The 13,331-nt window shown below is 45.4% G+C and overlaps 1 protein-coding gene across 1 annotated transcript; it reads right to left on the reverse strand.

The window, feature by feature from the left end:
- Window positions 1-1,201: 1,201 nt before the first annotated feature.
- Window positions 1,202-6,000, reverse strand: LOC126991490 (uncharacterized). Its single transcript, XM_050850248.1, has 2 exons — window positions 5,189-6,000; window positions 1,202-3,638 (listed from the first exon to the last, which is right to left on the reverse strand). Exons 1-2 carry the CDS (start codon window positions 5,940-5,942, stop codon window positions 3,121-3,123), a joined length of 1,272 nt encoding a protein of 423 aa, XP_050706205.1. The 5' UTR covers window positions 5,943-6,000; the 3' UTR covers window positions 1,202-3,120.
- Between the last annotated feature and the right edge of the window lie 7,331 nt (window positions 6,001-13,331).

A 13,331-nucleotide genomic window follows, 5' to 3' on the forward strand; every position in this document is an offset into this window, starting at 1 on the left:
AGGCGGAGGGATGTTGGGCACTGAATAAACCATGTATTATTATTACTGTTTTTTATTATAATCATTATTACTATTATTATTATTGTTATTATTATTATTATTATTATTATTATTATTATTATTATTATTATTATTATTATTATTATTATTATTATTATTATTACTAGTAGCACTACTACTACTACTACTACTACTATTACTACTGCTACTACTATTACTACAACTTCTAATACTATCCTTGTTACTACACACACGGATCAGGAGCAGATAATAAGTCAGTTTAGTTGTCTTTAGGAATAGCTTAGGAAGGGATAGATTGTGATACGAGAGTATTTCTTTCTGTCTCCGTAAATTCAACAAACCCACTTATTTTTATAAACTTTTTCTTTACATTCGCTCATGTTCTTTCCAGGGAAGGATATTGTGTGAACTAATCTTAAACCACAAATTTGGCCCGTCGCTGGTATACGGTAAAGCCACAAATTTGGCCCGTCGCTGCTACCGGGTTAAGGGAGGGGAAAGTTTGTGACAAGGGTGTATGCATGTATAGATTTCTCCGTAGGTATAACTGACTGTATTATCTATTTTCTTCCTTCTTTTCGTTCCTATTTCTTCCAGGCAGTATGGGAACTAACCTAAGGAAGTGCCCATAAAGAAAGGCTTGTAATTAGAATGTACATATTTCTTTTTCCCTTAGATTTGACTGGCGTATCTTTTCATTAATATATTCTTTCTTAAATTCCTTCATATTTCTTACAGGCATAATGTGGAAACTGACCTTAAGGGAAATACTTATAACGGAAAGGCTCGCAGCAAGAGTGTAAATATTTCTTCCTCCTTATATTAACTGCCGTGTTTTTTTATTCATTTTCGAGAGAGAGAGAGAGAGAGAGAGAGAGAGAGAGAGAGAGAGAGAGAGAGAGAGAGAGAGAGAGAGAGAGAGAGAGAGAGAGAGAGAGAGAGAGAGAGAGAGAGAGAGAGAGAGAGAGAGAGAGAGAGAGAGAGAGAGAGAGAGAGAGAGCGAGAGAGAGAGAGAGAGAGAGAGAGAGAGAGAGAGAGAGAGAGAGAGAGAGAGAGAGAGAGATAGAGAGGAGAGAGAGAGAGAGAGAGAGAGAGAGAGAGAGAGAGAGAGAGAGAGAGAGAGAGAGAGAGAGAGAGAGAGAGAGAGAGAGAGATTGAATTTTTTTGTTGATATTTTTATTATTAAATTAAAGAATAAAAAGTACAATAATGATAATAATGATAAAACTACTACTACTACTACTACTTCTACTACTACTACTAGTACTACTACTACTACTGCTACTACTACTACTGCTACTACTACTACTACATAAGAACATAAGAACATAAGAACATAAGAACGCAGGAGTCTGCAAGAGGCCGGTAGGCCTGTACGAGGCAGCTCCTTTGACCCTAAGCTCCCTACTACTACTACTACTACTGCTACTACTATCATTGTTGTTACACACACAGATCAGGAGAAGATGACAAGCGTGAGCGGAAACAAACGCGGATGTCCCAATCACTCCTCTGACGGGCAGGTGTTTCCAGTATCTGTTTAGTGTCTGTTCTTGCTATCTTAGGAACCTAGTAATCTGTGACATAATCATTGGAAAACAGCTTTGGATTGCATGAACTTAAAAAGAACAAGTAAACTCTCATGATATAAGTCCGCAAGATTATTATGTTAGGTTAATCAAGATTTAGTAAATGTATTCATTTGTACACGTGTGTTATATAATCAGTCAATACAGTCTCTGTATAATGTGCATAAGCTGTGTTCACTGGCTGGCAGTGTGTGTGTGTGTGTGTGTGTGTGTGTGTGTGGGCAGTAAACAGTTACTGCTGTAGTGGCTGTGTTCACTGACTGGCAGAGTGTGTGTGTGTGTGTGTGTGTGTGTGTGTGTGTAGGCAGTAAACAGTTACTGCTGTAGTGGCTGTGTTCACTGACTGGCAGAGGCGAAAGCTGTTAGTCGTGTGGTCAGTCAAATATTCCTGCAAACAGTTTTCTCTGACTGGCAGCTCCGCCGACTCTCGTGACAGTCGGAGATAGTTTGTAGAGATGGCTTTCACTGACTGGCGGAGGCGGCAGCGCCTGTTTAGCCAGACACTCAGTTTATGTGTCCTCTTCGCGCTGCTGCAACCTTCAATTGTCTCGTCGAGGCGGCTGTCGTCCACAACGGGCGTTGTTCACCTCGGTGCCCCGGCGGCGGCCCCGTCCCTGCAGGCCTCAAGGGGGTTCTAAAGGCTGTCGTTCACAACGGGCGTTGTTCACCTCGGTGCCTCGGTGTTGTGTACGTATCTGCCCCCTTGTTTGAAGCTGTCCTCGCCTGAACTGCGCATGCTCAAAACCTAATGTTTCCAAAAAAGACTTATTGATATACAGTGTTGTGCGTAGGCGTTCCCCGATAACATGGCCGCAGATTTACGGGAAAGACTGAACAAATTTAGGGATGAAAGAGGCCCTTTACAGAATCTTTTGCAGAATTGACAATATCCACCAAACCTTGCAAGCAACCAAATGAGAAGTCTGAGGAGACAAGGACTGTGGCATGACAAAGGGTGAGTTTATTTCAAGTCAAAAAAGTCTCGCAAGCAGTAAACTTTCGGATCTTGAGAAGAGCCAGCCAGCCTGAGTAACAGCCGTGGATGATATATGAGGTGTTCAGTTTCGTTCGGAAATGTCCTGTGGGCAAGAGATGGACCCTAACCACCCAGAGAAAAGAATGTAATCTGCCCCAAACAATAATCATTTGCACAGCAAGATAGTTTTTATTTTGAAATTTGCAAGATGCTGCTTCCCGTAAAGTTACCCCTGAATCACCTCATAAAGGCTTTTTCATGGCGCTTCACTTCACCTATTACGAAACAGAGCGATGTATTGGATTCATGAATTAAACAATATGCCCTCCCGTGCTTGCAAACACTGGTGGGACATCCATATACAGGCGACCAGCTACGTGCACGGATCCTAGTATATAACGGTCCGCCTTTTGCATGTAAACGAAGCGGGGACAGCTCCTCACAAGGGACAACTACATACACAACACCAGCGGCCGTCCCGTACCTGCAGGCTTTCAGGGGCTCGTCGAGGCTTTCGTCCATAGCGTGCGATGTTTATCTCCGTGTCCCGGCGGCGGCCCCGTCCCTGCAGGCTTCGAAGGGCTCGTACAGGCTGTTTTCAATAACATGGATCCCCTCTTTGGGTGTCCCGGCGGCGGCCCCGTCCCTGCAGGCTTCGAATGGCTCGTACAGGCTGTTTTCAATAACATGGATCCCCTCTTTGGGTATCCCGGCGGCGGCCCCGTCCCTGCAGGCTTCGAATGGCTCGTACAGGCTGTTTTCAATAACATGGATCCCCTCTTTGGGTATCCCGGCGGCGGCCTTGTTCCTGTATGGTTCGAATGGCTCGTACAGGCTGTTTTCAATAACTTGGATCCCCTCTTTGGGTATCCCGGCGGCGGCCTTGTTCCTGTATGGTTCGAAGGGCTCGTACAGGCTGTTTTCAATAACTTGGATCCTCTCCGTGGATACCCCGGCGGAGGCCCCATCCCTGCAGGCTTCGGAGGGCTGGTACCGGCTGTTGTCATTGATGGTCGTCTCCCGCTGGTCACTCGGGGCTGCCGGCGCGGCATCTGTGGAGGGATGTCATTATTCTCCGTTCCATCTCGGAATAGATATTGGCATTCGGCACCCGCTCTCAGATTGTTGCATCCCGTGCACTCCTTTTAGCAAATAGATAATGGATATACAACGATGCTCAGGACAACACAGTTCTCTGCAAAACCATTCAGTAACTTGTATCTAGCTCTTTTAAAACAGGCAAGAATATAAGTAATAGCAGTCTGGTGATTAAAGAAGCGTGCTCAGCGTACATACATGTGCCCACGATGTAACCTCTGACGCTGACCGTTTATTTCATCAACACATTGCTGCTACTCAGATACATTTACGTGTGTTTAGAAAAGTTATGAACAGACTGCATTCTCTTGAGATGGACGTGTGTTTCCCGCCGGTGTCTCTCATCTGAGCTTCCCCCTAGAACCGACAGAGGGCAGCAATACGATCTATGCATTTATAAAAACAATATGAAAGGGTATGCCTACGTTTTTTTTTGTATTTCGCAATAGTGTGTTGCTGAGAGACGCCAGCGCCACCACTGGGTGAGTCGGGTGCTGTGCCCCGCTTACTGCTCGCAGAAAAAGCCGTCTTCCGCCGCCCTGGAAGGCTTGTTGCATCACCGGACTGCCGACACGTATGTTTTGTTGATGTTTGTGGCAACAGAGTTAGATGCGTTGTATTGCTTTTCATTGCAGTCAGCTGAGCTTAGCATCAATGTACTTCCTTCAGCTGTTCAGGACAACAGTGCACGACAGCGGACAGATTGGAGAGGGTTGCCGAAGGGGATATTCTTTTCATAGATGGAACGGAGTAAAGTGATGTTGTTGTTGTTATTACGTATCATTGTTATTGTTATTATTATTATTATTATTATTTTTTTTTTTTATTGATATTTTTATTTTTATTATATTCTTTCAGCGACCCCGTATAAAGTCGGGTTAATAAAGCTGACGACGAAAAAGAATGATTATTATTCTTTTTTCATCATTATTATTATGTTTATTATTCTTATCATCATTGTTATCATTTATATTATTATTGCACTAAATCAATCAATAAATTAAGACTTGGCTCAAGCAGACACACACACACACACACACACACACACACACACACACATACACACACACACACACACACACACACACACACACACACACACACACACACACAGATCAGGAGATAGCGTACTTCCTCGTGAGGCGAAACTAACGAGGATTTCACTATCACTCTTCTCACGTCTTTTTTTTACTATCCCTAGTGAGACACGAGCGAAGAAAAAGAAGTTAGGACTGCATGAATTGAAGAACAAGTCAATTCCCATCCGTTCGCCGCCGAAAGCTTTGCAATGGGAGGTAAAGCCATCAGGGTGTTGCAAGGTCTTCCAGTGCTTTAAAAGTGCGACCTCTGCCGAATGATCGAGTAAGCGGTGCACTCCCTCTGATTACAGTTATTGCTTTCTGTTCTGCGTTTTGCCATGTGAGATAACGCAACACATCCACTCACGTAACACACACACACACGCACACACACACACACGGCTATTGTATGAGTCATCCCTTACTTTCATCCGTTGAGCGTCGCCGTTTTCTCCAGCACACCACCACCACCACCACCACAGCCAACACCCCAGCCACTGCACCCACCACCGCAGCCAAGTCCGCTGACCACGCCGGCTCCACCGCTGTTGACATACTCGTTGGTGGTGGTGATGTTGTAGCCCCGAGAATGAGTCGGGGCTCAGAGCAGTTGGGTTCAGATTTTGGGGAGGGCAGTGATTGGTTATTCCCCACGCAAAGACAGCCAGGTCGTGGGGCGGCGGCCTTCCATCTTGAGGGGCCGTAACCAACTACTTCCAGACTCCGTAGGTTGTCAGAGGTGACCCAAGTGACACACACTTTCTTACTGTCACCAAGAACTACAGTGAACTTTATATAGTTTTTGAAGCGTTGCACAGGCACATACAACTCCCACCACCTTGCGGTGTTGTCGGCGGCGAAAAGGCTGTCCTTGGAGAACCATGCGGCCACCTTCTCCTGCCCAAACTCATTGCCCGTGACAACTTGAACACCTATTCCCTCAAAGCCTTCCTCAGGTTGCATGTACACGACCTGATACAACAGCGTTTTTTCGTCGTCCTTCGATATGTTGGCCGTGATACGAACGTCCCCTTCCGTCAGCACTGTGTCGGCCTCGGTGCAGTTCTTGGTTTCCGAGGCGTCCACATCCTTTGCATGGCTCAACGCGCCCACCAGCAGTAGCAGGAATGGGAGGACGTTCCCCTGGGGCAGGAGGCGAGGGAACGATGTCTTCTTCATGATCTATTCTACGTAAGGTTTGTGTGTGTGTGTGTGTGTGTGTGTGTGTGTGTGAGGGGGGGGGGGGTCCAGGTACTATATTCACACAGTTCAGTCTTATTGTTTTTCTGTATTTGCTCGTCCTTAGCACCGCCAGGACTTCTTGAAGGGGCCATGTGTCGACCTTAGGCTGTTTGTGGCTCAGGCAAGTATTTTATAATGGCGCCATTCCTGCTTGTCTCGTGCTGCCCTCCGGAGCTCCACTTGGTCCTCGTGAGAGTTGTGCCAGAGTCCGGGCTGACTGGCGGTGATCAGGACAGCCCATGGGTAGCCTGAGGCAACTCGGCGATGACTGAAGATTGTCAGTTTGTAGCTGCGGGCAGGATGTGACGGCTGTGTAAGCGTATGCGTGCACACACACACACACACACACACACACACACACACACACACACACACACACAAAGGGTAGATGACTAACGTACACGTGAACGGATGCAAAGCGGATGTCACTGTCACTCCTCTAAAGATTATTTTTTTTCCTAGTATCCTCTTTGGACACAAATGGAGGAGACAGTAACAACAGCAACAACAACAAGAACAAAAACAACAACAAAAACAACAACAACCCGAACTTGAACTACATAATTATACTGGAGAATAAAAAATTCAGCTCCGATAAATCCTTCCCCCACAAATTTTTACTGTAGGAGACAAAGCCATTAGAGTTAGTTAAATAAGGTCTTCCATTGTGTAAAACTCTGAACTCTTTCAAAATATATCAAGCGAGTTGGTACCTCACGCCAGTTATAAGTACTGCTGTGTGATGTCTGACTAACTGACTGACTAACTGACCGACTGACTGATTGACTGACCGACTGACTGCCTACCTAATTAACCGAATGGCTGACTGACTGACCGACTGACTGATTGACTGACCGACTGACTGCCTACCTAATTAACCGAATGGCTGACTGACTGACCGACTGACTGATTGACTGACCGACTGACTGCCTACCTAATTAACCGAATGGCTGACTGACTGACCGACTGACTGATTGACTGACCGACTGACTGCCTACCTAATTAACCGAATGGCTGACTGACTGACCGACTGACTGATTGACTGACAGACTGATTGACTAACTAATTAACCGAATGACTGACTGACTGACCGACTAACTGACTGACCAACTGACTGACTGACTAACTAACTAACCGACTGAATGACTGACTGACTGACCGACCGACTGACTGACTGACTGACCGACCGACTGAAGAATTGACAGATCGTAATCCCGCAGGCATTCCACGAGAGGACATGGAGATCAACCAGATTATCGAGCATGGCCTTTAGGAGGACGGCGGGCAGATGACTGCTAGGTGAGGGAGGGTCCCTGGCGAGAGCAGGCAGGCTGGTGAGGAGGGGGTCACGGAGCCCAGCTTCTCCGTAATTGTAGCGATGGAAGCAATGACGACTTGTTGAGACTCAACCAATGAATTCAAGGTCGTCTCTGAGCGTGGCCTGCTTTGGCAACTAAGGTATTTAGGCAAGTTTAAGTGCCTCAAAACGTTCATTGAAAGCAGAAACCTGAGTTTTGAGAGAGGCAACAGCGTCCCGAAGTGCAGTCACTTGCGGGGAGTCAGAGGTGGCGGGCGAAACACGAGGAGCGGCAGGGAGGCTTAGTGGTGGCGGCGGCGCTGGGTGAGTTGGGCGCGAGGCAGCAGGGGCCACATTGGGCTGGCGCCTGCGCACCCATGCCAGACGCTCACTCCTGCTTGATGACAGCGGGGACATTTCCAGAGCGACGTGTCCGGAGGCGGGGCTGTGGCTGAGTGGAGGCGGAGTCAGAAGCAGTAATACGAGGGAGGGTTGCGGTGTGGGCAGGTGCGTGAATCGTGAGGGCCGGAGCATCATGCACAACGCTCAGCCGCAGAACAGTAACGGGATATGTGGCCGAGGCCCCAGCATCGGAAGCACCATGGTCGCTCGTCCTGCATCCTGCGAAGCTCACAGAGTGGCAGGCACGGAAGGAAGCTGAAGCTGACACTGGGGTGGTGGTTCAGGAGGCTCCAGGTGACGACCAGGCGGGGAAGGGGAGAGCCATTCTGGTAAAATCGGCGAGCAGAGTAGATGCCCGGTAACTCCTTGGCCAAGGCAGGGTCAGCACAGACAGGGTAACGAGCTAGGAGGTACGTAGGAAACTTGCGAGGCCTTTCTGGAGAGTCTTGGAGCTCGAGGGTGAGGGACAGAAACTTCCCACTCGTCACGCTGTCGATGACATCCGTGCGGCGGCGGAGACGTATACGAAGCGAGACGTTATGGCTGCCATCTTGACTTCAGCCTGGTCACGGTCAAGTTGAAAATTTCGGGTGACCTCGGACAACCAACGAAGCTTGAGATCTACTGTCGGGTTGTCCTTGAAGAGTAGCTTGACGTAGTCAACCCTGGGGGCGAAGGCTGGTAAGTGAGCGGCGCTCAGCAACGGGGCCACGCGCGAGGCGTCCATGAGAGGTGGGGGCGGGGGAGGGCTGCGAGTCTGGGCTGATAGGGCGTGCTGAGCGTCAGACGACCCCCTCTGCTTAGAGGCCTTAGCAGCAGGGGAAGACGGCTCACTGTTACTGTCAGTGTCGGGATATGGGGCGCTTGCCGGAGAGGGAACCTGGCTTGCAATCCGCGGTGGCGGCCAGTCGTCGCGATCCATTGCATCCTCGTCGCTCAGCGCCAAGTCAGCCTCAAGATCCGCCAGGGAGACGGGCCCCGATGGCTCCATGACGGACGTAGGGAGCGAGAGGGTATGGAAGCCTCACTACTATTATGACAGGAGTGACGTATCCATGACGTCACACCAGAGGCACTGCGCATGCGCAGAATGAAGCCCACTGACCAGAGGGCCCAGCCGGTCGAGTTGAATTTCATCAAAGTCTACAGGCTAAGTCCAAACACCAAGAACCCAAATGTCATATGAGGGTAAACTGGACCTCGATGTTGCTCTCCGCAACAGCTGTAGGGAAGCGGTAGCGGGAATCCAGCAAAACACACGAAAGAAGTGGAGATCTCAGACAAGGTGTTGTTGTCCTTGGCCCTCTGGTGGCGTGGAGCGGTGGTGATACTGGTGGCGGTGGTGGTCTTGACAGGGGTTGTGATGGAGGTGGAGCAGAGATGGTGGTGGTGATAATTATGAATGGTGAGATGATACAAATGGTAGTTATATTGATAATGATAATGAGATAGATACCGTCGAAGGAGGCATGCAAAGTGAAGAAAAATAGTGATGAAAGGAATTTAGGTGATGATATTTGTGGTAGTGAATGGGGTATTGCTGGTAGTGATGGTGGTTGTGCTGTAGTTATTGTTGATGGTGAAAATAGAGGTGGTGGTGATGATGAAAGTGAAGGTGGTGGTGGTGGTGGTGATTTCAGAATGTTCCGGCGGCACATTCGAGCGGTGATCAATCAGGCAGAGTAGCGCAACACTCGCGTCGGGGAGAAGTGATGAAGCGACGGAAAGGAAAAGATAAAGAAAAAAATCACATTCCTATTTACAACAGCAGCCATTCCCGTGACAGCCTTCAGCCCTCCTTTCCAATCTTCTTTCATTTTTCTTCCTCTTTTCTTCCTCTCCAATGCTTTTCACTTTTTCTACCATCCATTCCTACATTTTTTTACTCTTCTCCCCTCTCCTCTTACTATCTTCTCCAGTGCTTCCTCTCTCCATTTTCCTCCAATCTTATTCCCTTTCCTTCTGCACTTGTCTTCTTCTTTATCTTGTTTTCCTCTCGATTCTTCTTCTATTTTCTTCTTCTTCTTTTTTTCACCTGCCTTCTTGCTATTCTTCTTCTCCTTCTTCTTCGCTTTTTCACTTCATCTCTTCTTTGACTATTTCCTTCCTTCTTTATACTCTTTCCTCTCTTTTTTTTTTAATTGCTCACTTCTTCCACTTCATCTCTTTTCTATATTATTTATTCCATCTGCACATTGTACTTTACACCTCCTTTTTTTCTCCCACTGCCCGCACTTTCTTCCTCTGCCTCATCTCTCTCTCTCTCTCTCCTCTCTCCTTCACATTTGTGCTTGTTGCTTTTCTCCTTATTTCTTTCTTCAATGTTTTCTCCTCAATTCTCCATTTCTCTCCGCCTCCCATTTTTCCTTCACAGTTCAAAGCAGAAAACTGCCATCAATCATTGTAGGATGCTTATACAGACATCCCAAAGACCCCTACCTCATATGATTATCTAATGGAAGTCTTCAAGCACGTTAACCTAAGAAAAGAAACCCATGTATGTGTTCGGCGATCTTAACGATAACCTTCTAGTTAACAACAGCAACCTGCAGAAAATAATTGAAGCTTGCGGTTTATTCCAAGTAATAAGTAAACCAACACGTGTCACCCCCCAGTCTGCCACACTACTTGATGTCCTAATCACAAACAAAAAAGAAAGTATTGTTACCTCTGATTGCCTTCCCAGTACTATCGCAGATCACGACATGATTATCTCAAAAATCGACATCAGCAAACCCAAACGGACAAAAATAAAGAAAACTTTCAGAAGCATGGCTACATACAATAAAGATAACTTTTGTGAAGCATTGCTAACCAGCTCAGACTGCTTAAATAGTATCACGTTAACTGATGACATTGACGAACAGGTGAATATACTTAACACAATATTCAATTCTTGCCTAGATCAAGTTGCCCCAATGACGACTAAATATATAAATAGACCACCTGCTCCTTGGATTGACAAAGAAGTAAGAGATAACATGAAGTACAGGGATAGCTTACAAGGCCAGCTAAAATTAGATCGACACAACACACAACTTTACAACAAATATAAAGAAAAGAAACGCGTTAAGGATAAGCTCCACAAAGCAAAAACGACATACTATCATAATAAATTCCGCCAAAGTAAAGGCAACTCGTCACAAATGTGGAGTAATATTAGAGGTATAGTGCCTAACAATAAACCTAATAACAACATCATCACTAACGAAGATATTAATGACAAGGCGGAGGATTTTAACAACTACTTTGCTAACGTAGGAAGAGAAACTTTTGAGAGGTGCAAAAATGACTCTACTAACAATAATACTAACTCAGACAACGTACGAGTAACTCATAACACTATTGATAACTTAGACACAAATAACTTCTTCAGACCTAAACCAGTTGATGTTGAGACTGTAATTCTAACGATAACCAAACTAAAGGAGACCAAAGCTGTAGGTAACGATGGCATTTCTTTAAATTTCATAAAAGACAGCCTTTTTGTTACAGCCTTCTACCTAACATGCATATTCAACACCTTAATAGCTACAGGTAAATTTCCCACCCCATGGAAACATGCCATTGTTGTCCCGATTTTTAAAGGAGGGGATAGCAATATCAACTCCAATTACAGACCTATATCTCTCCTCCCTGTAATATCAAAGGTCTTAGAAAAAATTGTAGCTAAGCAACTTTCTGACCACCTAGAAGGGAGTGCTTTACTTTCTAACTCTCAACACGGATTCAGGCCGGAGCTATCTACTGAAACTGCTCTCACAGTAATATCCAATAATGTATATAGTAACCTAGATAACAAGAGAATTACTCTGATAACTTTATGTGACTTATCGAAGGCATTCGACAGTGTTAACCACGACATTTTACTGCAGCGATGCCTTAAACTACGTATAGACCCTTTCTGGATCCAAGACTACCTATCAAACAGAACTCAATCAGTCCGGCTAAACAATCACATATCACCCAAATCCTTAATAACACATGGAGTCCCACAAGGCTCTATCCTTGGCCCTATTCTTTTTACTATTTTTGTTAATGATATCTCAGATCACATCAGCGACTGTATACTGGTTCAGTACGCAGATGACACACAGTTTATCCACAGTGACAACATTAATAACATAGACCAGCTAATAACCAGAGCTAAAGTAACACTCTCGAATGCCAAGACTTACTTCCTAAAAAGTGGCCTTATGTTGAATTCTAACAAAACCCAATTTATATTTATCAGCACGGCAACTGTTATCGAGCTTACCAGATGATATGACCATCAACTTTGACGGAAGTGATATACCAATAAGCAAACATGTTAAAATATTGGGTGTTTACTTTGACAAGTACATGACGTTCGACACACACATACATCAACTCAACAAAAAAAGTAATAGGGGTTATAATGTTCATAAACAGAGTTAAGGACATATTTGATAAGGACACCAGAGTGATTGTTATCAAGACACTAGTGTTAAGTCTAATCAATTACGGACTAAAAATATGGGCAACACCAATGAGACCCTCATGCAGCGAGTGCAAAACTTCGCTGCCAAAGTTGCTGCTGGGGCTACAAAAGACGCGACCGTGCTACTCCTGTGTTACTGGAACTAAAGTGGATAAAGATGAAAGAAAAAGTGAAATTCGATCAGTGCATAATGGTGTATAAAGTGACCCATAAATATTATCCTGAGTGGCTACTAAACTTACCATATGTAACACAAATTAACGAACTTGTAACGAGACAAAACGGAGACCTCTTTATCCCTAGAGTGAGAACAGACAATGGTGCGCGGTCACTATTAGTAAGTGGACCAAGAGCATGGAACAAGCTCCCCCCTAATATAAAAGAACTCCCGTCACTCACGAGCTTCAAGAAAGCCCTAACTATTCACGCTCTTCAAGGAGGCTTTTGCTAAAGAACGCGTGAAGGACATAATATACGCTTATCTAGTACATATGTATTATATCTAGCAAGTTCCTATATATGATATCCCATGTAAGTATTTAGTAATTAAGATAAGAGATTAGTTAAAGAAAGTCTTATATATGATATCTGTACTACATGTAAAGTATTTAGTAATTAAGAGAAAAGCCATTGTACATTGTACTTTAATGGAATAAAGCATTCTGATTCTGATTCTGATTCTGATTCTCTCTCTCTCTCTCTCTCTCTCTCTCTCTCTCTCTCTCTCTCTCTCTCTCTCTCTCTCTCTCTCTCTCTCTCTCTCTCTCTCTCTCTCTCTCTCTCTCTCTCTCGCCCTCCCTCCCTCCCTTCCTTCCCCCTCTCTCCCTCCCTCCCTCCTTTCACCCTCCCTCTATTCCCTCACACTCAACAATACGTGCTTAAAAAATTGCACCTCTCTATTTTTCAACATTAGTAATTGATTTCCTTTCACTCTCGCCAACCTGTTTGCGGCAGCTAAAAAGAGGGACTGCGACAGCTCGGGTGATGAATGGGGGCGGGGACTATACTAATTTTTTATGGGAGGGAAGGACGAGAAAAAAAAATGAGAGAGAGAGAGAGAGAGCCTGTGACGATTTTTCATGTGTCTGCTAAATTACGAAAATATTATAATCCTTGTTTTTGGAGGAAGAGGAAGAGGAGGAGGAGGAGGAAGAGGAGAAGGAAG

Source organism: Eriocheir sinensis, unplaced genomic scaffold (assembly GCF_024679095.1).
Source record: "Eriocheir sinensis breed Jianghai 21 unplaced genomic scaffold, ASM2467909v1 Scaffold29, whole genome shotgun sequence".
NCBI lineage: Eukaryota > Metazoa > Arthropoda > Malacostraca > Decapoda > Varunidae > Eriocheir > Eriocheir sinensis.

Excerpts from the sequence above, each read along its gene's own strand:
- LOC126991490 (XM_050850248.1), bottom strand. The coding sequence starts at position 5,942 with ATGAAGAAGACATCGTTCCCTCGCCTCCTGCCCCAGGGGAACGTCCTC. Across the intron at positions 3,639-5,188 it reads GCGACGCTCAACGGATGAAA|ATGCCGCGCCGGCAGCCCCG; the intron begins GTAAGGGATGAC and ends ATCCCTCCACAG.